Source organism: Calonectris borealis, chromosome 4 (assembly GCF_964195595.1).
Source record: "Calonectris borealis chromosome 4, bCalBor7.hap1.2, whole genome shotgun sequence".
NCBI classification, from domain to species: domain Eukaryota; kingdom Metazoa; phylum Chordata; class Aves; order Procellariiformes; family Procellariidae; genus Calonectris; species Calonectris borealis.
This window is the reverse complement of record NC_134315.1, coordinates 83073746-83098404: the sequence shown is the minus strand read 5'-3', so window position 1 is coordinate 83098404 and position 24659 is coordinate 83073746. Positions and strand designations below refer to the sequence as shown.

At 49.6% G+C, this 24659-nt stretch overlaps 2 protein-coding genes across 6 annotated transcripts in view; one reads left to right on the top strand and one right to left on the bottom strand.

Annotated features, from left to right (window-relative positions):
* The window catches only part of SEPTIN11 (septin 11), a 59218-nt gene extending 55016 nt beyond the window's left edge, over nt 1-4202 (top strand). The window contains exon 10 of one of the 4 annotated variants that reach the window (XM_075150373.1): nt 2196-4202. In XM_075150373.1, coding sequence (XP_075006474.1) covers nt 2196-2211 — 16 coding nt within the window. In that variant the 3' untranslated portion in view covers nt 2212-4202. Of the gene's footprint in view, nt 1-293; nt 1732-2195 lie in introns of those variants that run through there. The other 3 variants (XM_075150377.1, XM_075150374.1, XM_075150378.1) reach the window with 3 other exon arrangements.
* Nucleotides 4203-10385: 6183 nt separating this feature from the next.
* CCNI (cyclin I) overlaps nt 10386-24659 on the bottom strand; it is a 35229-nt gene continuing 20955 nt past the window's right edge. For both annotated transcript variants that reach the window (XM_075150379.1, XM_075150380.1), the window contains 5 exons: nt 17991-18125; nt 14135-14209; nt 13827-13967; nt 12762-12992; nt 10386-12088 (listed from right to left, as the gene is read on the bottom strand). In XM_075150379.1, coding sequence (XP_075006480.1) covers nt 11630-12088; nt 12762-12992; nt 13827-13967; nt 14135-14209; nt 17991-18125 — 1041 coding nt within the window. In that variant the 3' untranslated portion in view covers nt 10386-11629. The remainder of the gene's footprint in view (nt 12089-12761; nt 12993-13826; nt 13968-14134; nt 14210-17990; nt 18126-24659) is intronic.

Genomic DNA, 24659 nt, shown 5'->3' with positions numbered 1-24659 from the left:
ACATTTGGCAGGGGAAATCAGCTAAGTCTAGCTTTTTTTTTTTTTTTTTTTGACAGAAAGCTGTAGCCAAGAGCATTAAGGTATTTTTGGTTGGGTTTCTTTATCCAGCAAAAAGCAAGCTGTTTTGGAGAAACTGGGAATAAACCATAAACTTGCAAAAGCTAAAGGTACAGCTTTGGGTTTTGGCCAAAGGAGATGTTAATGACTTTTTTTTCCTCCTTAAACCCCTGGGCCATGTTTAGCTTGTTACTGCTGCACTTCTTGCTTTTCTTTACTCATGCCTTTGTTCACAGTAGCCCCTGATTCTGCATGGAGTAAATGATACACTCAAATCTAGTTGGATGTGCTTTCACCTTTGCATGTAAGTACAGCAGTAAGAGAACTCACCTTTTCTGCCTCACTACTGATGTGAAACCGGTTGTGGTTTTCTGAGGGGGGTTCTTTAAGTCCGCTTACTTACAAGTGGCATTGTTAAAACTACTTTATAACTTCCTGCAATAATCTGCTTTTGCTGAGATGTTGAAAAGAAGCCATAGGGAACTTGACGTCCAGCTCCTGTTGAATGCCTAAAGCTACCCTGCACAGCTTCTCCGCGTGCTTGAAGCTAGCAAGCCAGCTGTGAAACTGTGGACAGCCGGTTGCATGGGCAAGAGCCTTGCTTGAGAGGCACTGCAGCCTTTTCGTGTGCATTAGTCAGCAACGATAACTAGCTGATCATTCTAAGACAAACCTTAGAATAATATAAAGGAGCGAGAAAGCACACTGAAACGTGTGTTTTTGGGATGATGGTGTTCCCAAGGCATGGAAGAACCCCCCAGAATGGGAAAACAAACAAAACCGTGGTTGGTGAGAAGGGCCATGATCGCTCTGTAGAGGCGGGCACGCGTGTGTCCGGCAGTCAGCCGAAAAGGCGGAGGTGAATAAGGGTTTGCTCCCCCAAAACTTCAGTGGGGTTGCGCAGTTACTTTGCAGGAGGGCAGTAAGTAGGAAGGCGCCCTTTGAGCTCATGGTCGTTAAAAGCATCGCCTTGCACCTCCTGTGGCATGTGGTGCTGCTGGGGAGGGGCGAAAAGCAGCGACTGGCACCCACCCCAGGCTCCTCTGCAGCCTGAAAACTGCAACTCGTGTCACCCCCTCTGTGTGCTTTTGATGGCTTGAAATCCCGTCAAGGAGACTTGGATCTTTGTGTCTCTCTTTAAGCGTGTCTTTACTTAACATGACCAGTGTTTCTCCAGGTAGCTCTCACTCTGCTTCTCCTAAAAGGTCCAAGTGAGAATGGAAATGTCATCTCGTGTGTGATCATATCAGATATGTCCATTTGAATCCAGTTACCATTTGCCCTTCTAAGATGTTAGAAGAGCGCGTATTTGTCTCTTCTCCGAGGACCCTGGTTGCATTTGCAGTATGTGATATCCGTGACGCCCTCATCAGCGCGTGTCAGCATGGAACTGTACAAATATGAAGGGTTTTTTAATTAACGGAAAATAAAGCTGTGAACAGCGGTAGAAATATTGTATTTGTATACATTTTTAATATCCTGATTGCCTTAAACCATAGATGTAGAACTTGATTACCTTGCTATTTGAAAATAACCCATGTTTGTAACTAAATAATTGTGTAACCTACATACAGTGTTAATGCAAATGATATGTATGCATCTGTTAGATATTGTCACTTTACTTGATGTTAAAATATTTCCGTTTTTGAATTACAAATTGACTAATAACCTTATAGCATAAGCTCAGTTATTTCTTGTATATGCTTTAGGTTACATATACAAATAGTGCCAAGACTTCACGTGGGGAGAGGAAATATATTTTTACCCAAACGCTTTGGTCTTCGCGTGGCCTTTGTGACTTTGTTTTGCTGTTGCCATTTTGTAACGGCGTGGCAGGAGGGGATGAGGAGATGCGAGGTTGCCCGGCAGGTTGTTTTGTGCCTTTGAGGTGCCTCTGTAGGTTTGTGCTGGTGTTTGTCAGTCGCTTTTTGTGGCGGTTGTGAGCTTGTTCTCCAAATCAGTCGGTGTCTTGAAGAGGTCCAGGTTGGTTTATATGACACCTCCCCAGGGCACTCCTCCCTTCATGGCTTACTTGCCTTAAAATGTTGTTCCTCCTTTTTTTTTTTCTCTCTCTCACTTTTTCATTTCAATTCTGAACCTCTGTTTCTTTTCTTTTCTGTTTTTCTCTTTTTCTGTAGCTTCTTCTTTATGTAACCGTCATCTTGCCAAAAGCCCCCACACCCCCTCTCCCAGTGGGCAGTAGGGCACTGGAAGAGCCGGCGGCTACGGGCACCCCCGCCAGGAGAAGAGCCATCTCATTCTTCCATCACGTCCGCCCTTCTCTCCTTCCCTTTTTGTTTGTCACCTGTGCGTTTGAGGGTGCGCTGTGCTTGTGTCTCTGTGAGGGATCTGTCTGCTCCCGGCGCGTCTCCGACAGAATTGAGGCTGCCAAAAATGACAGAGGTAACAGCTGGAGGAGAGAGCTTGGCCGTAATGTCAGAGATTGCACTGGGTTAGGGGTTTTTTCCCTCCCTCCCCATTTTCTTTCCTTTTGCCATAATACGCACGTGTTGCTGATGACAAACAGAATGACAGACTGTGGATGAGGGCGAGCGTGCATAGCCGGAGGACTTCTTTTCTGCCTCTAAAGATCAAGTCTGGCTGCTTTGGACACCACAACTTCGTCACAAGTACGTCCTGCGCTCCTCTGACGTGTGCTGAAAATAAGTCCTTAGCCCTAGGTGACGTCTTGTTTTCAGTACGCGGTTGGGTGAAGCGGAGGTGGCCGCTGTTGCGTACTGGTGCGTTGATGGAGCCTGTTCTGGACGGTCAAGGCCTTATTATTTTCTGGCTGATCTGCCTCTGTGAGCAAAGTAGGTGTCTCTTCTTGTACAACCGAGCTGCACTCCCTTCTACTTAGATCGAGGGCTTCATTTTATTTTTCGTGAAGCCTAATTAGTGATTATTTTTTTAACGATCTTGAGTGTGCAGTGGTAGTTTAACTTTATAACTTGTTTGCTTTGGAAGTCAATTCAGTCAAAAAGCTTGCAAAGTGCCAAAGTATTGTTTGAAGGTAAAAAACAAAGCTTGTGAACTTGGTGTGTAGTGACCTCTAGCTGGTTTGGGATGGATGGAAGGAGACAGCCTGATCCTCTTTGGATGTTTTCCATGTGGGGTGATGCACTTTTTTTTTTTTTTAATACCAAATACTAGTGATTTATTCTCCTCATCTGTAAACCTTAATCAAGGAGTTGACCTCCTTTAACCTGCCGTGGAAACGGTACTATTAAATCATCTAGGTTTTGCCTCTTCCAATCGGCGTGTGAAGCACAAGCTGCCGAGGGTCTCTGCTGAAATCTGCTGGGTTTTTTTCAGAAGCACAATTTTTTTCAGCACTCTTCAGTGACGGGGTTAGATCACAAGAAGCTCCCTCCAACCAGGTGGCTATTTTTCGAAAGCGGCAGGAAAACTGTTTATCTTGGAAACGTTTGCAACCAACTAAGTGACTTTATGGATAAAATGGGAAATATTGTTTAATATTGGTCTTGTGTGTATGCTGTAACGATTTATCTGGGATGTAAATGGAGTTGCTGACCGTTGTCCAAACTGAAGGGATATGAGTATTTGCACAAATGTAGCTTAGGACAGAATTAGCATTAATACCAAAAATGGAGCCTGCTCTCCAGGCTTCAGAGGGCTCAGGTGATACCTGCTGAGGGTCTGCTCTCCACCCACCAGTGCTTACCACGAGACAGCCAGATCTAGAAAACTTTTCACATTCAGGACAAAACAGAGTAGCTAAAGCCTCCCGGGTTGAGGCCTTGAGGGTATTGCTGGATTAAACCTTGCCTGTGTTAATTCTTCTCTTATTCCGCGAAACTCTGTGGACGCTTTGCTAACTGGGAAGAGGTTGTGGCACTTGCAGGAGGAAATCCTTTTTGTTCTGATAGGGATTAGGCAGCAGTGCTCTATGTGCACCGGGCCACCCATACCTAGCAGAAAGCCATGGGTTGAGCCCCGTATTTTCTGAGATGGGTCATGAACTTGGCAGCCAAGGGCTGCTGCGGGATTGGGGCTTGCTGGTCCTTGAGCCACCCCTGTGCCTCGTGCAGGGCGAGTGTCATCTCTGGCCCGGGGTTCTCCGCGCGTGAAGGCGGTCACTGTTTACTGAGAAAATGTCTTGCCCATTAAAATGCCCAGTTTACAAGTGCTGTGTCTTTTTTTTTTAGTGTTGGTGTCTAGGCCAGTCTGCAGCGTCAGGGACCACTGCCTCGGGCCCGGGGGCCTTGCTGTGGCTCATCTGCGCAGCCTCCTCCATTGTAGCCTCCAACTTGCCAAAATACCCTACTGGTTACTTGCCCAGAGGCCAGCCCAGCCGCCGGATGGCTCTTGCAGCATCCTGTGCGGTGAGACTCTCCCCAGTGCCCCGGTTTCTGGGAGGGAATCCTCTCCTTATGTTTCTCTTGTTCTCTAGCGTTTTGTTCTTTTTTTTTTAAAAGTAGTTTATCTGGTAGTAGTAGGAGCCTAGCCTGTAAAATCCCATTGCTGTGCTATAGACGCCCTCCTGCAATAGTCAGTCACTTATTACTTACCTCACTATCGTAGATGCGCGCAGAGCTGTTCTGCTGGGCTCTACCTCGTGTCAGGTCACCCACGTTGTCCTGATGACAGTGGTTTAGGACCCAGGCTCAGTCATGGGTGGCTGGGCATCATTTACTGCAAGTAAGAAGGAAAAAAACTAGGTGGTGGTGTGTGGTTTGTTTTTTTTTGTTTTATCCTGTACCTAAAGAGAGGCTATGAAGTGCTAGTAACGCATTCTTACCCATGTAGCTGTGCTCGGTGAGTCTCAAATCTTGTGTGTGACGGTAGGAAGTCATGACCAAATCTGCAGGTTGGCAGCACTGAAGACGCCTGCCAGGTCAGCCCTGGGCTTTTCAAGGAGCTCTCGAGACCTCTGCTTTTAGGGCATTTCTTCTGCCCCTCACAAGTGCTGGGCTGTACTAGAGGAGATTCTTAATCAGCTGGAGGGGCTCAGGGCTAGGTGACCCACCAGTGGTTCTGCTACGTCAAGAAGCTTTGAAGAGGGGCAAAACCCTTTTGTTGGTTGACTTCTAAACTCCAATTAGAAATTTTTTTAAAGCTGTATATAAAGAGAAGCAGATAGGCACAAACCAAATGCCAACACTTATGTGAACTGCCTTTATTTTGCAGCTCTAGAGTTTTGCTGTGCTGGTGCCTTGAGTCCTGCATGCAGCTCTGGACTTCATGTCTCCAGAAGGACATAGTGGAGTTAGAGAAGGGCTCTAATGGTAAATGGGATGGAGCAGCAGCCTGCCAGGTGAGACCGCAAAGGCTTGGAGGCCTCAGTTTGGAGAGGGAAAGGCTGAGATGAGAGGGAGGATCAGCCCCGCTGTGAGCTGGAGGTTGCAGCCGATGTCCTCTAGAGGTCCCTTCCAGCCTAAATATATTTGTGATGCTGCGTTACAAAGTCCGCTAAGTTGTGATGGCGGTGGCTGCCGACCTGTGAGTTACCTAATTGGCGTGACTGGAACCAGAGGGGCACTCAGCTATGAGGAAATCAGCTCAAAACACGGAGTAGCTTTCTTACAGAGCAGGTGGTAAACTTCTGGAATTTGTTGCCCCAGGTTGTTGAGGCAGATGGTACCAGCAGAAGGTTTTGGGCTTTGTTTTGGGTGTGGTGGTTTGGTTTTGTTTTGTTTTAAGGTAAATTCTTCAGGAACAGAACCATAAGGAATTTTTAGGGGGGAAAAACCAGAATGAAACATCTGACATCCATAATCTGGTGGTGGTGGATACTGGGGCAGAGGGAGGGGATCAGAGAGCAGAAAGCACGTAGGGGCACTGCAAGTGGTGTTTGTCGCGAGACTCGCGTGTTGGCCAAGGGGACGGGCGCTGGGCTGAGGGAGCGTTGCTGAGGCTTTCCCTCGCCTCGGCGCTGGGGGGAAGGGATGAGGACGTGCCCTTTGGCTCGCTTCCTCCATCACGTGCAGCTGTTAGGGGAAGGGGTGTCAGCGCGGGGCGGGGACAGCAGCGTGAAACCTCTTGTTGGACAGCCCAAAGAGGTTATTTGTCACTTGGTGTCACCAAATGTCCCCAGCAGGGCTGGGAAAGCTGCTTCATCCCCAAGAGTGAGCAGGTGCCCAAGCTGAAAATCATGCTTGTGGGCTTAACCCTCCTGTCACTGCTGGAGAGTAAAAACGAACTTGAAGAAAATCCCAAAACGCAGAGCTAGGAACAGCTTCCAGGTTGGACTTGCCCCATGGCACAAGCTGGGGGGGTGCAGCGCCGTGCTGCTGTCGGTCACTCAGGGCTGGGGCTGGGTCGCAGCGCGCCGGCCAGAGGGGACCGAGATGTTGACCTACCACCTACTCCAGGAACAGGCATCTCCCCCATGTTCAGTACCTGTAGGTCTTGTGTAAGAGATAAATACTTAATAAACAGCTCCCCAGGCTAAGTAGGGGGAAGGAGGTGTATCGGTATCTCTCTGGGACAGCGTTGTGCAGAAAGTTGCAGAGAGGTTACTGCTATCGTGTCTTCAAAGCAAGCCCTTCTGGGGCCTTAAGGGAAGATGGGGCGTTGCAGAGAGTAACGGCTGCGCAGCGTGTAAAGGTGAGCTGGGATTATTGCTAAAGGCATTTGAAACCAGTAGCAGTGCTCTGCTAAAACACGGCTGCTGTGCACTCGGGTGCTCCCTGGGTTTTGGGGGACTGTGCTGAGTAATAACATGCATGGTTTTATGAATGCAGTGGTTTTATCCCAGCGCTCGTGGGGGAGATGAGGCAGCAGGGAACCGAGCCTGCAATTTGAAACGGGTGTCCCTTGCGGCCAGCCATTCGCCTGACCCGTGTGCTCAGCTGGACTCCTGCCTTCACTGCTCGGGGCCGCCGCGAGAGCTGGGCATCTTTGGCAGGTCTGTGGCACGAAGCATTGGGGTGCTATAAAGCTTGTGGGAAAGCCACATGAATATGAGGAGTGGTGGGCATCAGGAGATATTCTTCTGTGGGTAACAGGGAGCCCTGGCAGCGCTCCAGGACAGTCCTGTGTTCTGACAGCGGGAACAGCATACAAGTCAGCCTGCTACCGTAGTAGCGAGGCAATGGTATGGGTAGGGGCCGCATCTGGACTGCGTCATCGCCTGGGTTTTTCTGTGGGGAGGAAATATGGGAAGTGGGAAATGGTTTTTCTCTCTGGCAACGCAGGTTATTTCCAAATCAGCTGGACCTTTCTACATGGGGGACCTGATCTTGCTGGGATGGTGCCTCATTTTCAAAGGCAAGCCCGTCTTTGAGCATCACCTTTTTAGCTGCAAAACACCGTAAATCTGTGCACCAGTGCAGCCAGCAATGCAGACCTGTGTTCCCTGGGACACAGGTGGGCGCAGCACCAGCAGCAGGAGGAGAGCTGCAAAGCTGAAGACCACCTCGTGACGTTGCTGCGGTCCCTGGTGGAGGCCTGCGTGCCAGCCCTGGCCTCCGAGACCCAGGCTGGCCGCTCCCCAAAGCGCAACTCTCCCGCGGCCAAGTCGACACCGGGGCGGGAGGGGTAAGCTGGTGCACTGAGTCTGGTTATGATGCCCACGGCTCGCAGCAGAGCTGGGCACCGCCACCTGGGGCACGGGTGGTTTTGAAAGTTAATCCTCTGTACCCTGCTGCGCCCGTACACCTCGATGGTGCAGCCAGGCTCTTGGGTGTATCAAGGTACCACAGGCACACAACCGGGCGTTTCCGTAGTGGATGCGTTCCATTCGTGGTGGTGGGTTGAAAGGGTGTGTTGGAAACTAGTGTGTTCCCGGCAGAGGTAGAGAGGAAGAAAAGAGACAAGTTCAAGAGGTGCGTTTGCAGCTGCAGAGACTGGGTTTTTCCTTTCGCATCCAGAAGAGCAAAAGGCAACAGGATGCTGCTGGGCAACACATCCAGAGAGCTGGCCCACAAGTGTCCGAGGGCCTACGTGAGGACAGCCGGGCAGCAGCCTGTCAGCAGGACCCTGCAGAGGTAGGTCTACCAAATGGGGGCTAGGTTTTGTCTGTCTGAACCTTGTTTTTTGTTGGTGGAGTTGCCTGTATCCAGGCCAAAGATAATCGGTGCGGATTTGTGCGTAGCACCAGCAAAATAAAAAGGCAATCTGCTCAAACTGGGGCTGGGGGAGCGCCTGTGTGTTTGGGACTCGGGAGCAGCAATGCTCCCTTGGCAGCCTGGGAGGTTTTAAGCCCTGCCTCTGGGTATTTGCCTCGCAGGTGCATGCGGAGTTGGGGCTGTGGCTTGGCCAGCTTTGTGCAGCACAGGAAGGCTGGGAAGGTTTCTGGGCAGTGACCTTTCCCAGCGTTGCACTTAATACAAGGGAGAGCCAAAAGTAACGCTGTGTTTGTTGAGCACAGTTCTGAAGGCAGAGGATGATACCGTAAAATCAACTTGGTGACTCTCACAAGCTGCTTCTCACTAGAGAGCTACCCCCTTCCCCTTTGCTGCAAAGAACAAAGTTGTTGCTTTTCCCTAAAGCAACAACAACAAAAAAAAGAGGCTCCTCTCCTCTGGTGCGCCCGGGGCTGAGACAAGCTCAGCAGCTAGCTCAGTCACCGCAGAGCTCTGCCAGCAGGGCTGGCATGAGCTGGGGACATGCCTGGTGTGGGGCCATCGCAGGACCTGCTCTTGTCCTGTCGCTTTTGGGGAGGAGAAGACTGAGAAGGAAAGCTCTGACCTTCTCACAAAGCGACTCGCAGCCATGGCTGCAGCACATCTGTTAAAGAACTGCTCCAGCAGCACCTAAATGTCTCTCCTTACGCCCAGCTTCCCTCCCTTCTGTTCCAGCCAGGCCCCTGCCAGCTGGCACAAGCAAACGCCTTCCTTTTCCCAGCCCTGTGCCAACTCCTCTCCTTGTGCGCGTCTGCTAATAGGTTTGGGCCGTAATCCTCACGAGTGCCTGTGTGCTGATGCTGCCGAATGGGGTAAGGGGGAATGCGTCCTTTAAACTGGGAGGGAAGGAGTCTGGGGAGGGGGAGAAGCCAACGGAAGGTAAGGCTTAGATTTATTGCTGTGGGATGACAGTGCCGTGGCAGTTTGGTCCCCATCTCCTCTTCTTCCCCCGCAATGCGTCTCATACTGTTGGAAGCCAACTGAAATAAGCTGTGGTCCCACAAAACTCTCTCCACGGTTTTGTGCCGCGCGGGCCAATATCGTCAGAAGAGTTACGAGAGCCCTGGCTCACCTCTCTCTGACTGCATACGCAGCCGGAGCTCTTAGCGACTGCTCCCTTCAGGATAAGCTGGATCATGTTAACTGCTGCGCACACGCAACAAGCACAAGCGCACACAAAGACTCCCTTCTGAGCAGAAACCGCAGGTGCCTGGCTTGGCTGCCAAGGGGCGTGAAAATTACCTGGCTCTAATCTTTCTCGTGCTAATGTTGTTATATCTAGTGTTGGAAATCGGGGCAGTTATTTTGATTTAGAGCTGTTATGCTGTGTAGTTTAACTGAAAAAGGTGTGTGCCTTGACGTGGGTTTGAAGTAGTGAGCACGAGTATCATGGAAATCCTGCAGCGACGGGGTATTTTGCTAGGGGTGCGCTAGGTGAAGCCCCGAGACAGCACAGCAGCCCGGCTGGAGAAAACTGAGCAGTGGGAAGAGAGAAAAGGTCAGGGACTGGTTATAGCATAAGGATGACAGGAAGGGCTGGAGGGGAAGGAAGGTGCACACCCCTTTGAGAAATGCAGCCTCGGGAGGTGGTTTCCAGGACACGGCAGGAAGAGAGCTGAAACCCAAGAGAAGTTTGTCACAGTGGACTGTGCCGAACAAAAAGGATGGCACCTCAGAAGACGTGAGGCAGGAGGGGCCGGCTCCTCCTGAAGTGCACGAGATGAAAGCCAGCTAGGAAGAAGGCGAGATTACAGAACAGAATCTATGAGCTCACAGAAAAGAGCAGAAATGAAGTCTGCACTCACCTTTTCATTATCAAATGTGATTTTCAGTGGAAGGGACGTCAGGCAAGCAGGAATCTACAGCCGGCCTGGGTATGGGAAACGACTCTCTTCAACGGGGCATTCAGAATATCAAAAAGGAGATGGTTACAGGGCAGGGGAGATGACACAGTGTCCTGGCCATGCACTGAGCGGCCCGTACTCAGCCGGGAAGGGGAACAGCCCGGTGATGAAGGAGGGAGTGAGGAACACCAGAGCTGGGGCTAAAGCTGGAACCGCTGTGGAGGCAATGAGCTTACGTTGTGCAACTCCCCTGGTGCCCCGGCTGCCCTGCACCCCAGCTGCCCAGCACCCCTAAAGCCACTTCCTCACAGGGCTGGCACGGAGCAGCTCCCTTGCAGCCTCCGGGTAAAACTGATCTTGGACTCGGGTGAAAAGCACAAAACAAGACTCAGAATCCAGGACAACTTTCTTTATTGCTACCAGAAGGCTTTCATCAGTACAATGGCTCCAAATACGATACCTTCCTCAGGGCTGTGGAGAGAGCTTACAATTGGGACAGGTCATTCTGAGAAACAGAGGTGTAACATTGAAGAGACAAGTTTTTAAAGGTTTTACTCTTGGTTAGAAGTTACATGAACACAAAACTTTAGGGTTAGGGTCTTTTGTTTTGGTTTTGTGGCTGATAATTACACACCTTTCAAACCTCAGGCGTACGTAGCTGCCCCAGCACCTCACCGAGCGGTGCTGGTCACATGCTAAGCTTATAAACATATGGGAAAAAAACAGACTCTGCAGAATTTAAGGTTAACACTTGACGTAAAGAATCAAGCGTTGGTGAAAATCCACACCGAGTGCAACGTTTCTTGGTGCAAACAAGAAAAAAATACCGTTTTTGTTCAAGTGATACAAAAATCCATTAACTGCTTTCTGTGTTGGAAAACACAAACTGTTTTAACTTGGAGAAGTCTCTGTATAAGGTACAGAGCACAGTGGCCGGCTGCCCTAGTGTTCTTCTAGAGTAGGTTCACACTCCTGTGGTTATTACTTAAGTGTGGAGCAGCTTGCAAGCGTTGTTTTTGTTTTTTTCCTGACTAACCTTTTATTTAAATCCAGTTTTTAAATATTATCACATTTAAACACCAAAGTGCTAACAAAACAAAAAAGGTCTTTTTCTTTAGAAAGGAAAAAGAAAGCTGTCGTGAAGGTCAGGTAGTACAGAACATCATGCACAAGACTCGCTGAGAATTAAAAGAGGAGCAAGCAGAAAGAGAGCAAGGAGCAGATGGAAATCGGATCAGAGAGGTGTTAGTTGGCTGGGAAACCTGGAACAACTGCACGACTGATGTGAGCTCTTGGAGATGGAGAACAGGTTACAATACACAGGAGCAGAAAAACAGTGGAACTGACAACACTAGAAAGAAACAATTTTTTTGCTACTTTTTTTGTTTGGTTTTTGGGTCTTTTTTTAGATTTTTATACTTTTTTATGTTTTTAAGTGCTTAAATAGTGGAACTATAATTAGCCGCACAAGAAAAAAATTCAAAAAAGGGTTGGGATTTTTTTTTTCTGTTTTTTTTGGCTCCCTTCAGTTCAGCCTGACAAGGTATAGCCCCTTCTCCCCCCACTGAGAACACAGGATGCCAGGTTCTGCGTGGTTTCTAGAGTAGCTGTGGTGGAGCAGGTGGTGTGCACTCACAGCTACATAACAGACACTGGCTGTAAAGGCGGACAAGGGGAAACGTTGCCCTCCTGCCTCGAGACGTCAGCGCCACAAACAGAGCCCATGTTTTCAAGAGCCACTACCTCTGGAGCAACGTCTTCGTTGTAGAGACGCTTGATACCGTCGTAGAAGTCGTCCACTTCCATCTCTTCCACTTTACGCTTGGTAGAGGCTTGCTTGCAACCGCTGGGAGCTGGCAGACGCTGGTAGAGCGCGGCTGTACCTGTGACTGGCACTTCTGGCCTGCCGTTGTCCTTGGAGAAACCTGGCCCTGGGACAGAGGAGGGCTGGCATTTGAACACTCCTCTGTTACAGGTCACCAGGGTATGCTGGAGGGGACTGTAGACATATACAGAATTGGGCAGCAGAGAAGACTGCAGAGTGGAAAGGTGATGTGCCACAAGCTCCCGGCAGTGGATCAGCTGCGAGCTATCCATCTGGAGCGGGAAGACAAGCAAAGATACCGGCATTGCGGGGTCACGGCCACGGAGAGGAGAGGCTGTCAGCCAGGGCAGGGCTAGGGCTCTGAACACACCGGCAGCCTTTCCGCCTCACTTCTCAATGATTATGCTGGATGCCAGAGCAAAAGTGATGAAGGACCAGAAAGACCCCCAACACGACAACTTCATAAGATACGGACCCCTGCTCCTTTTTAAACCTCATGGGAATAGAGGGGGGGAAAAAGCTGTCGGATATATTAAAAGGTTCCACTGCATATTTTTAGCAGCTTGACTGTTGGTCTTTCCAGTACTTGTCAGACCACCCCGTATGCTTAGAATGAACGGCTGAGCAGCTAACTAGGATCTTCTCCCCAGTGTGTTATTTTCTCCCTGGTGCAGAGACAGCCCGTATACATCAGGGCACACAGCTCCTCCCTTTGCCACCTAAGGGATGCAGTCAAGATCAAGACTTTGCAGAACTGTCCCAACAAACTGTCCCTTTGGGCTGAAGCACAACCATCCTCGCAAAAGCGTAACGGCAGGCAGAGATCAGCAGCTAGGGATCTGAAAGCCCCGGCGGGCTTGCATCACTGGAGTACTGAGCAAGACGCAGCCTTCCGCGGCCCCCGGTCCCTCCCCGCTGCGGTGTGCGGTGCCAGCACCCCCTCACCTGTGCCTTCTGGAGCAGCTCGATGATGAGAGCCAGCCAGTCGGGGAGCAGCTTCTCCAGCTCCAGGCTGACGATGGCCAGCGCCAGCATGGAGCCCTTGAACTGCAGCAGCTGGTAACAGGCCATGCAGTGCAGCAGCTGCTTGGTGAGCGCCGCCACGTGCTGAGAGGGACTCAGCTTGGGCAGGATGGTCAGTAGCTGAGGCCTGTTGGACACCGCGACTGCGTGGAACTGGGGGGGGAAACAAGCACATGAGGCAGCTGGCGTCACCGACAGGCAACCCCACAGGCAAAGCCAGGTCGGACCTCAAGGATGGCATGCGACAAGTCTTTGATGTAGAAGGATCCTCCAGCTTAACCTTCAAGGCAATTTCCACACCGTGGGAAAAAACCAATCCGTTGAAACCCGCCGACAGCCTAGTGCAGCCTTTCTGGCGGGACCTGCCATCATACACATCATCTGCCCGGGGACCAGGCTTCTCGGGGCTCTGCAAAAGGCTATCCCCTTCCGCCCTTCTCTCTCAACAACACAGGTCTGGCAGTTCACGTGTCCTAGACAAAAACTCCTTCTCGAGCAAGCAGAGAGGATGGAATTCAACAGAGAACCTCAGGACACTTTCCTTCCCTTTGTCTTATCTCATCCATGAATCTGGATCTCTGGCCGTGCCTTTCTGTGGCAGGCACGGACTGCACCCATTACCCACCATCAGTGCTTTCTCCATGGTTGTATTTACTGTTTTTCGTGCTGCCTGGCATTTAGCTTGGAGCAAAACCACTAGAAATTAAGACCTAGGGGCAAGGTTTTCAGGAGCTGAGAGTCTTAGTGTGTGCTTTAACATGCATTGAAACAGGTCAGACATCAGGCCCGTGTTTTGGAAATTGCGCCATTTTTGTCTCAAGTCTCCTCTGAAATCTCCTCTGAAAGAAGGATTTTTCTTTCAGAAACTACTCGTATGGAGGAATTAGGAACCCGTCCTGAGGTCTTCGCTCCCCTACAGGTGGAATTTTTGTCTAGGTACCTTATTTACACCGACAGACAACATAAAGAATGTAAATAGCCCCTTACAATATGAAGGAAATCCAGTGGCGTTGCCATGTGAAGATCCCAGTTCAGTTTATCCAGGATAATCTTCTCCATTCTGCGAATTTCAGCTGGAGAACAACCACAAAAGCTATCCCGAGCCAACACCTTCAGTACTGGAATCCTCTGCAAAGGCCAATGCAAAAAAGAAACGAGAGAACCAGTCATTATAGAAATCACACAAAACGCTTCATTCGTGTCCTGGCAAGCGTCAGCCGCCATGTGCAAGAAAAGGCAGGACTGGGAGAGTATATATTCAGACAATGCTAAGGTGGTAAGAACAAAAAAATTACCTCATCTTCCTCAATGGTCTTTGCAGCAAGGAAGAAGCAGCTGATTGCAATACAGTTCAAGTACTTTGGACGGGCCTATGGTACAGAAAAGCAGAGAAGTCTGCGTGAATGTGATGCAAAAATTATGCATAATCCTTTCTCATCGGACGTCCTGAGCCCCAGGGTCTCAGCTGCCCATGCAACGTGTTCCGGATCAGCAGGCTGACCTTCAACTATGCCACGGCGGTGGCAAGCCGTGCCAAGCAAAAATCCATACTCCATGATGTAAGGCAGAACAGTAATCTGCCAGCCCCGTGATCGTAATTGGCGCCCACTGATGTGCAGCGCTGGAGTGGAAAGAGCTCATTTTTAGGCAGTGCGGTAGAAATAGGAAGGAGAAAATCAGAAGGGCCAGATTGTCACCTGGCAAAAAACCCCGTTGTCACTCCCCCTGCTTCAGCAGAGCTCTGGTGTTAGTGCCGCTGGGGGTCAGATGCAGACTAGGAAGGAAAAGAAGAGAATTTACAAATGCTGTCCTTGCCTAGGTAAGCATAGAACACCCATAAAAACCATCACTCATACAATTTTGCAGTTCTCAAAACTGTGGCCCAGAGATTATTGAGGGAGAGCTGGTCCCTTCTACAGGGAGTTGTTTCAGGCAAAATAAGTGACATTTGGAGGGGAAAGGGTGATTTTGCCTGTGCACCAAAAACTCCTTGACGCGCCTTGGCTGGGTGGGTGAGGGGGGAAGCAGGATGCAGGGGCTGTGAGTATTCAGATAGTCCCTGTGATGGACAGACTAAGTGCTCTGAATGTGGCGCATCTGCTGGAGCTTTTGCTTAGCAGCGACCTTTGTCAATCTGACAAAGGATTTCACTTTCAACATCAGCGTAAAAACCACAGGATGTGTCCTTAGTGGCTGGGGGCTAGGAAATGTAGAGGCCTGGTTTCTAAACCTTGTCACAGCTGAGCGAGTACACAGCTGCAGCGCCTTGCCCCCCCGCCTTCACTAGCCTACTGGCAACGGGTCCTCTTTAGGAGATGCTGAAAGCAAAGGTAAGGGAGAATCCTGCACCGAATGTGAAAATCTACTTACAACCTGACCAGTTTCCGTGATTTATTCTTGTTAGGTAAATTTTAGCAGATGCAACAGAGCTATGGGGTGGTTGAAGGGTGAGATGCTGCACGTTACACTCGTGCAATGAGCTGTCAAAAAATCCAGAACACTGTTTCCAGAAAGCAACAAGAGAAGAACACAGGATCGTGTCCAAATTTAAGATCTTTGCCTGCGTTCAGCCTCAGTTACTTACAAAGGACCATGCTATGCCTAGAGCTTTGGCTTTTTAGTGCCATTTAAATGTCAACTTAAATACATGTAGATGAATCCACACTCGGGGGCGGGGCGTACATGCACACGTCTGCTTGTGCATTCAGGTGTCACCGAAAGCAAAAAGAATAAATTCCCTTAGGGCAAGACTGGAACGTGTTCTTGACCACGCAGGCAGGTTCAAAGATAACTGTCAAGTTAGCACAAAATCATGTATGGCAAAGGAGGACAGCTTCTGCATCGTATTTGGGGAAAAGCAGATGTCTAGAGCAGGTTCCTACCATCAGGGAAGCTTATTCTCCCCTATATTCTCCCCATTACTTTAACAATAATTTTGTCTCCTCTTTTTGTGCATAACCTCTAGAGACTGACCTGGAAGGAACAACTGTGCCTTTTGCCAAAGCGTGTTAAAACCCGGTCACCCATCCTGGTCTCCTACAGGAGCTTCTACCAGCCTTGATGGCTCCGCACACAGGGGCAAGCGCTACCAAAATGGGCTGCAAACGCGGCCCTGCTGAGGGTTAAGGAGCGCTGTGCAGTGAGTTACACCACAAGCTGCTGCCTGGGCCTCCAAAGCACGACTGGGTAACAGCCTCAGGGCCAGCCAGACCGAGCTGTTTCAAAGCGTGTTCACGGTGAAGGGAAGGGACTAGTTCTCTTAGTAATAAAATCCCACACGGTAGCACCTGGTAAAAAACCAGGAGTTAAGCTGCATCAGAGGAATGACGGCTTTATGGGAGAGGAAAACTGGGGGAGGGAGCACAAAGCCCTGAGCTGTGCGAACAGTGCTCACCCAGACAAAACACCTTTCCACATTCCTGCTCACTGCCTGAAGCGTGCAGTGGACTCCTTACTCGTATTCTCATACTTTCTTCGCAGACTCCTTGGCTGCTGCAAATTACTGAAAGAAAAACTGTACTCGAGGGCATTAGCTGTTGAGGGATTTAAATCTATTTCCCATCTCAGTATTTCAGTAAATCAGCTACTTTGAGGGCTCCTTAAAAATAAAAACTTCCATGGCTTGTAATTAAAGCGCTATCAACATTTACTAATATTTAAAGAGTAGGCTAATGGGTGATGTCACTTGCATTCTAACAAGCTAAGTGACATTGAAATGTAAGTGCACAGGCTGAGAATACGTCCTCCTGCTTAGATCTCCCAAGCTATCTTGCTTACGTAACGGTGTTGGTGATGAGATTAGAGACACGTGCAGGTGAGACGGCAGATCTCTGAGCACGGAACGCAACTGAGCAAACACGGTAAGAGAGAAGGCTACCCAAAGCCTGACTTCACAACTCAAGGCCAGGGATTTCGGGTTGGCCCACAGTTTGTTCAGCCACTTGTGCGGGTGCAAAACACGGCCCAACCACGGCACACCTAACGTGTTTCTGTGGCAGACGTACGGGGACAGAAGAGGAGCAGATCTCGGTTGCAGGTACCCAAATGCTGATTTTTAACTTGTCTTTTTAAAACAGTTTCTATGGTGTAACAGCCTTAAAACCAAACGGGCATATATATTCCCTGTTCAGTACGTCGGGAGTGGACAGCCTGTCACTTTGATGGCTTGCACCCAGGCTTTTTTACCCCTCTCTCTCCTTCACGTCTGTCTGATTTGACATCAGTCTTAAGCTTTAGTCTGTCAGAGTGACTATAGAGCACGTTAGTAGCGAACTACTCCCCCAAAAAGCAATCGCCTCTGGCTGTGCCTTCCCCCCCCTTTTTTTTTTTATTTCCCTGCACTAGCACACTTGCCAGGCCCAAACCTGTCCTCAAACATTTATTTGTTTTCTCCAGCTAGTTCACTGCTAGCAAGTGCTCCCAGCAATTCTAGGTGGTACAAATGAGATTAAATGCAGTTAAAACACCAGAGAAATTAAGAGGTGAGCAGGGACTTTCCCTGACTTTTTTGTCAGAGGGCATTGGGCCTAGGTTTCTAACTGTGGGCTGGTAGGCATTTCCTTTAGCTTTATGAGTCAATTCATGGTAAGGTAGAGACTTTTCTCTTTTTATTTAAAGCATCACCTCTATGCAGCCTCTTTTTCTGATTGCTTGAAGGAACAGGTACTGTGCTGAGGCAAACTCAACATTCAAACCAGGTTCAAAGCGAGCATGTAGTTGAAGAGGAAGGGTGCTCCTTTTCTCTTGGTTTAATAGACATTTTAACTGCTGAGCTGCATTGCATGAAGGAAATGGGGAGAACTGAGAAAAGAGGGAAAATAGTCTTGGCAGGTGTAAGCACTGGGTCAGTTCCCCGAGAACTGCGTGTTCTCATTAAAGCAACGGCTTCTTTCACCAGGTGAAAAATGACTATGGAAAGAATCTACCTCCAAAAGTTCCTGGCGGCAGTGTGTGCTGCCAGTTCCACAACCCGAAATTAGGCTCCTGGAGTAGTGCAGGTACCATCCTATACGTGTGTGAGAAAGGAAGAGGGGGTGAGAGCAGAGGGGGGAAGTAAGGGTTTCTGTACAGCCCCACCACTAGGACTGTACACAGAAATAGCTGAGTGAGTGGTATAAATCTATTGCAGTTTATGTATCTGCAAATATTTACCTTTACTGCTGCTAAAAACCTGTCCAAAAGGCTGATGGCCAGGGCGAGCGTTTCTGGATAAAGGTGGAACTGGTATTTGAGCTTGGCCAGCCACTGAATGACCTCATCCCTCTGCTTTGGAGAAATGGCTACATCCTGTTGGAGAGAAAAACAAACTATTCTTATACGCAGGCTGAGCAAGTCAGAGAAGACCAAACATTTTAGCTCCGCAGGAGTTACTCAACATGGAAACAAAACCTCCTTGGGGAAGGGGGGCCTCGAGCCAGCCTCAATCACCATTTTGATCTCGCTGTTACCTACCCCATCCCAAGAAATCTGCCCTGGAAAAGACAACTTTCCTTACAGCCACCTCAGACATCACTCAGAAATTTCAGTGTATGTTGGGGAAAAGAGGAAGGATGCCTTGTAGTTTCTCAAGGACTGACACGGTACACTCCGGCTTGCTTCTAAGAGACTTTCTTTTTTTTTTTAAAAATCTCCTTAGAACCATGTAGTTAGACAGAAATGCCCAGCTAGAACAAAACCAGACATGCTATGGGAGCCAGGCGGGTGCACAGCTCCTGACACACAGAAGAGGGGAGTGACCGAGTTCATGTTTTGAGAGGAAAGGTTTATTTTTCCTTCAAATTATGTGGATATTTTTAGCTCGGTATATGTTAAAAAAAGAAAAATCCAAACAGCTTACAAAAGACCTTGAATAGTACAGTTAACTGTGAACTGGCGTAAAGTAGGTACAATTTCACCTAAAAATGTTTGAGTTTGGGGCATTTTTTTAACTTTTTGGCCCAAGTCACCACCGTTGATCTGTGTCGACAATAGCTGAATTTCAACCACACATACAGATCAATCATTGACATAAAATCTTATTTTCTGACTTTCTTCAGAAATATTTACTATATTTCTAGCTTTTCTAGAGCCTTTCAATTCAACCAAGTAAATGTCTGGTCTTGCTTCTAAGGGGATTATTCTGGGTGAGTAGCGAGGATGTGTCCAGAAGGGAGAAGTGAAACCAAACCAATTTCTTCTGCTACGCCCAGGGTCCTTGTGTTCTTTTGGCTACTGCTGAGATGGTTGGAGAGAAAAAAAACCAAATGAAATGCTGGCTGACCAGTTACTGTGGAAAAGAAAGCTAAGGGCTTGGGCAAACAAACATCACTGCTGCGCCGGGTTGTAGCTGCCCTCCCAGCAATGACACAGGGGGAAAAGTAGCAGTATTTTAGAAAATAAACACACCCAACATTGTTGCAAAATAAATACTTCAGGCTCCATTTATCACCAAAGAACCTACTGTTTGCCTTGCATAGAGAGTAACAGCTTTGTTACAGGCCTACTGACTCTCCTGCTTTGGAGGCAAGAACGTGTGAAAGCAGAGCGTTGTAGGCAGAACTGTAATTACTCTAGGGCCTCCAGAAGGACCCCAGCTTCACACCTTGCGTTGTTACATGCAGCATGACAGCTTTACTCTGTGTGTAACTTCCTTACTGGTGCTGAGCTCCACCTTCACGGCCCAGTGGCACAGAAGGGGTGGGGAAGGTGGCAGGGCTCGAGCCCCAGGGGTGAATTCTGGGCTCTGGGAGAGCGGGTGCACAGCCGGTTACTGCTGCTCACAGACACACGTCCCGCCAAAATGCGGCCACCCATCTCCCTTAGAAAAAGTACAACAGTAACCGTGCTCCTGTGGCAGGGATCTGGCCTAAAGACAGGGGGTTGTGCAATCCAAAGCTGTTTCTTCCAGCCGTAGGAGCTGGGCTAATAAAGCGATACTGCCTCCGCCTGCAAAATGTGCCTTCACTGCTGTATCAGGTGCTCCCCTGAGGAGAACAAAGTCCTGCCTTGTTTTCTCTCCTGAAGCCCCGACGGTGCAAAGGCGTCAGCAGGACTGTGTGTCTGATCCAGGTGGGCCTCTGCTCTCAGCTGGGTCCTCCGGATGCCGCCTGACTATAGTGTGGCTTTTTAAAAAGCACCTACCATTTTTCAGGAGAGAAGAGAAAATTGGTTTCCTCAATTCCAAGAAATAATGATTCTTTCTAAAATCATTACTGCAATTTAAGGGTGAAATCTGAGCCCCACCAGGGGCAGGACGCCCGCTGTCTGCAACATGTTGCACTCGTTCGAGAAATGCTAGTTCGATGCACGCTGGGAGTATAATGGATACGCCACACAGTGCTAAGGAGTTTATTAAATGCTATGCTAAAAACATCTTTTGGACAGCGGCATAGGGACCTAGAATGTATCTGGGGAGAAGAATGGACAACGCTATGTTATTTACTGGCTGTCCTTATAGACCATACTTCTCCTGTAGCAAAGCAAGGCCTGCACAGCTGAGCCTAAAAAAGGCAGAAAAAGGAGGAGCGATAGTTAAGATGAAGTTCCTTATTGCTTTATTCATTGCGCCTATTTTAAATGGAAGGAGACAAAGCCATACAAACGAGCTTAACCACAGCCAGGTTTGGACAATATTGTTGACTTAAAAGACTTCAAGCAGCTTAAAGGCTTAGTTTGGAAATGCAGTATCTGGGTGAATCCAGCAGGTAAGCTCACCTGCAAAAAGCCAACCTGAAACCACCCCCGCGAACAAAATAAACTTGACTTTAAAAACCTGCCTCTGACTCTTAAATCGCTGCCCTGGTCCTGCCACAGCAGCTTTACCGGTGAAGCCAGCAAGAACGGGCCCTTGGCCGGCGAGGGGAGAGCTGCATCACCAGTGCAGTATCCGCGGGGCGGCAGCCTCTCTCTCCCCTGCGTTCCCTCCTGCAAGGCAACATCTGCTTTAGGGCAGGGGGCGAAAATGGCACCTGTTGGGCTCCTTGCTGGGGAGGCAGGGCCGTGCCTCAGCAGCACGAGGGGATTTTTCCCATCCCTTTCCATTCCTGGCAAATCCCATTCCTGCTAGATCCCAGCAGAAATGGGCATCAGCTTCCACAGCTCCTGGCGGCGTCTGTCCTGGCTCAGCGCTGTTTTCCCTATGCCTGCCAAAGCAAAAGGTTAGGCCTTCTCCTAAAAACAGCTTGGATGGGAAGGGTAAGATTGTCTTTCCATGCTGCCTCTCAGCCTTCAGTCCTCCCAAGATCTGTGCTTGTATCTTCCTACCCTTCACGGGCAGCATGAGGCCAAAAGGCAAAATTTCAGACTCGGGAGTTAGCTTTAAATGGCAAGGCCGTAACAAAGAAGAGCAACTGTACACTCGGACCCTGGTAACAACCGTCCTTTCCGTGTGAAGAAGAAACTGTTTAATCTAAACCACTGAAGAACAACAATGTATCTCAGCAAGGCATAAAATTGAAACAAACAAAAAACAGCCCCCCCACAGAGCACCGTGTTCCTTCAAGTATGAAGGAACAACTGCAAAGTGAACTCACATGTAGGTATATGCTCAGCAGAAGTGAGCCTTCAAAATAAAATTGGCTTATTAATAACGATGTGGGGAAGCAAAGGAAAGGAGGTGAATCTCCAGCTCTTTTCTGCAATAACATCAATCCTACCCAAAGTTTGTCTACTCCAGTCTCTAACTGCAAATAAAGGGCCACAAGGGTGGAGGGAGAATCCCCCCCACACAAAAAGAGCAGGTGAATTTAAACCTCCTCCCATCAGCACTAGGAAAGTTCCTTACGGACCGTTTTAAGAGTCAGGCAGAAGGAATAAGAACCGGTCCCACCGCTACAAACCCTGCTGCTACTTCCAAGCAGGGCAAGGAGCTTCCCATGCAAATGTATCCGTCTTTATCGCTCTCCCTCGAAGGTGTACCCGTGTCACCCTAGCAACACAAATAACAAAAGCAGCACTGTAAAATTAATTAAGCAGCAAGGTCACTGTTCCTTAGTTATACAAAATTAAAAGCAAAAACGAGACACTACGGTGGCTGAAAGTAAGGAGGTCCCTTTGGGATGGAAAGCAAAAGTTCCTCTTTGGTGTGGAGGTACTTTCCCACAGACGTCGCCTTCTGCCACTCGCCGCATCTGCGTGCGGCCAGCTCTTTGTTTTGTTGCCACAAATCCGCCGTTGCAGAACTTAACCCCCGGGGTGGAAGAGCACGATAGCCTCACATGACGGCTTTAATTAGGGAAAAGTAACCCAGGCCCAGCAACGGCACACTCCAGTTTCACACGGCAGCAGTAGGTTTCTCTGAGACAGACCTAACAACCGCCCTCGCGACTGAAGGACAATCCATCTCCTCTGGCTGGTGCTTTTCCCGCGTCTTTTTTTCAGAGGGGAGGCCCGACCTACAGACCTGGTTGCCCATCCTGGCACCGAAGGTCTGCAGACGTGCGTGTGACTCCCGCCACCAAAAAAGTGACAGCACTCCCAGCTCTTCACCACAACCACCACCAGGACCAGGCGCCTGACTGAGCCGCAGCCCTGCTCGCCCTGCGCGACCGCGGGTGCCCAGGACCCCCAGCTGCTGCGGAGGGGCCACATTACCTGCCCCCCCAGCCATCGCAGACCGAGCCCGTGCAGGTGCCGGAGTGCTTTTCTCTGGACCGGCGCCTGTGCAGATATTTGCAGGAGGCGCCGCTTGGCTGGCCCGCAGCAGGAAGCCAGCCGGCAGCTGCATAAAGCATGAGGGATTTCAGAACGGTTGTGCTACGCAGGAAGCACCCCACGGAGCACAGGCAGGACTTGTGCAAAGGCGCCTGACGGAGTTTTACTGAGCATGAAGAGACACGGTGCTGCTGCCGCACTGCCTTACAGTAACTTTTACAAACTGCCCTGCGCGCTTATAGCCGTTTGCCCACAGCCATCTCTTCGTCTACCCTGTGCTGTGCCTGGGACCAACAGCGACGCGTAATGCGGCAGGCTGAATGCTCCTGCAGAGAGCAAGACCAACCGCTGCTCTTTAACAATACACCTTTCCTCCCTCTCCATCCTGCTTAGTCCTGCTTGGCATCTCCACAGAATAACAGAAGAGGTTTCCGCGGCTCTTCTCCCATGTTCCACCTGCGGAGCGCACACACACCTCCATCCATCGGGAGGCCGGCGGGAGCAACGGACAGAATGCTGCACACGACGAGCCCTGCTGGCATCAGCCAAAATGGGATACCCGAGGAGCGCAACAGGCCCGTCAGATGTGCGGACCTATCAAAGCTACTCCAAACCCATGTGTGAGTGACAGACCTGTATCTTCCTTCCCAAGCTGAAGACGTGATGCTAATTCCCACCTTTTCAGAGCACAACAGTGTGTGTAAGCCCACCAGTTTTGTTTCAGCACGAACACAAATAAGCCACCTTGCAGAACTACGGAGCTAACGGAATGTGTTTGGGACACAAACGGGGAAGCGGAGGGATGTCAGCTTCTCTCTCGTCCTTGTGTAAGGCAGGGGAACATCACATTGACCTGCTTCCTGCCATTATTTGCTTGATTCCTTATCAAGAAATATCCTGTCTGTCACTCTATCGATGAACGTGCCTTTAAATGCTGTCAGCAAACAGGAAGCTTCTGTGAAGGATTCCTGACAGGTATTTCACATAACACGGCACGAGGCCAGTCAACGTGCCGGCCCCGCGGGTGACTACACTGACTAACCAAACGGCAGCGCCGCACTCAGCGTGTCTGTCATTTTACCACTCCAAAGTGAGCGACCGCAGAGGTCAGTAATTCTGCCCAAGGGAGGGAATACAGCGCCCCATACAAAACACACAGACCCGAGGCCTCCAGCATCTGTGATGGTTAATATCTTACTTGTCCCATTCCCAAATCAGTGCCCCAAACCCCACGTCTTAGGCATTCTGTCAGAAAGCTGCCTGCGAGGCCTTGGCGACGGTGGGAGGCACACAGCTGTTCTGCTTCCCGTTCACTGACAGCCGAATCGCCTTGTTACCGTCCCTGACCCAGCACCCCTGCCGCGGGCCCTGCTGCACGCTCGCTGCTTGAGACAGGAGGGCCGGAGGCCGTGACTCAGGCTCCAGAGTGCGAGCACAGTACAAATCATCTCTAAGAATACCTTTAGACTTTGGAAAATGCAGATTAAAAAAAAAAAATCTGTGAACTCAAACATGACTCAATTTTATTGCTGCCTAATCTAGGAAAAACACCTTACCTGATAATTTTTTTTCTTTAGCGTCTGCTGTCCCAGACAGAGATGTTTTCCTCTTTCCCCTATTTGTCTCTGCCTAGTCCCGCTGTGGGCTCCTCGGGGAGCAAGCAGGTGACCTTTATCAGGACTGGGAGGCTTCTGGAAAGGGCAGCTGTAGACATCGCAGCCAAATCGGTCCTTCCTTGGGTCTCAGGATCGCTTGTTTTACGCCAGAGCGACCCCCAACTGACGCCCACTGGGATGCCTCTCACTTGTACCAGTGGGGACTTGGAGGTGCTCTCCTGACACCTTTCAGAAGTGGCGTTTTGCAGGGTCTGCCTACGGTTTAGCGGTGCAGCAGAGAGCTCAAGCAGCACAGCCTCTGCCATCTGCACGGTAGCGTGCACAAACACGGGGGAGAGAGATTACTGCTCGGCAAAGCAGAAGAGCTGGATGCATTAACCTCAGAATGTTTTACAAAATTGGTAAGCCAGTCTCCGATTCGCCCGCAGGATAAAACAGGCACCAGAAGGTTAGAAGACCGACCCAAGGTCGTACAGTGAGACAGTGGAAAAACTGGAAATAAACTGAGGTCTCCTGATTCCTCAAGAGGTACAGAGAACAAACGAGAAGACAGAAAGAGCCAGAACAAGCAAGA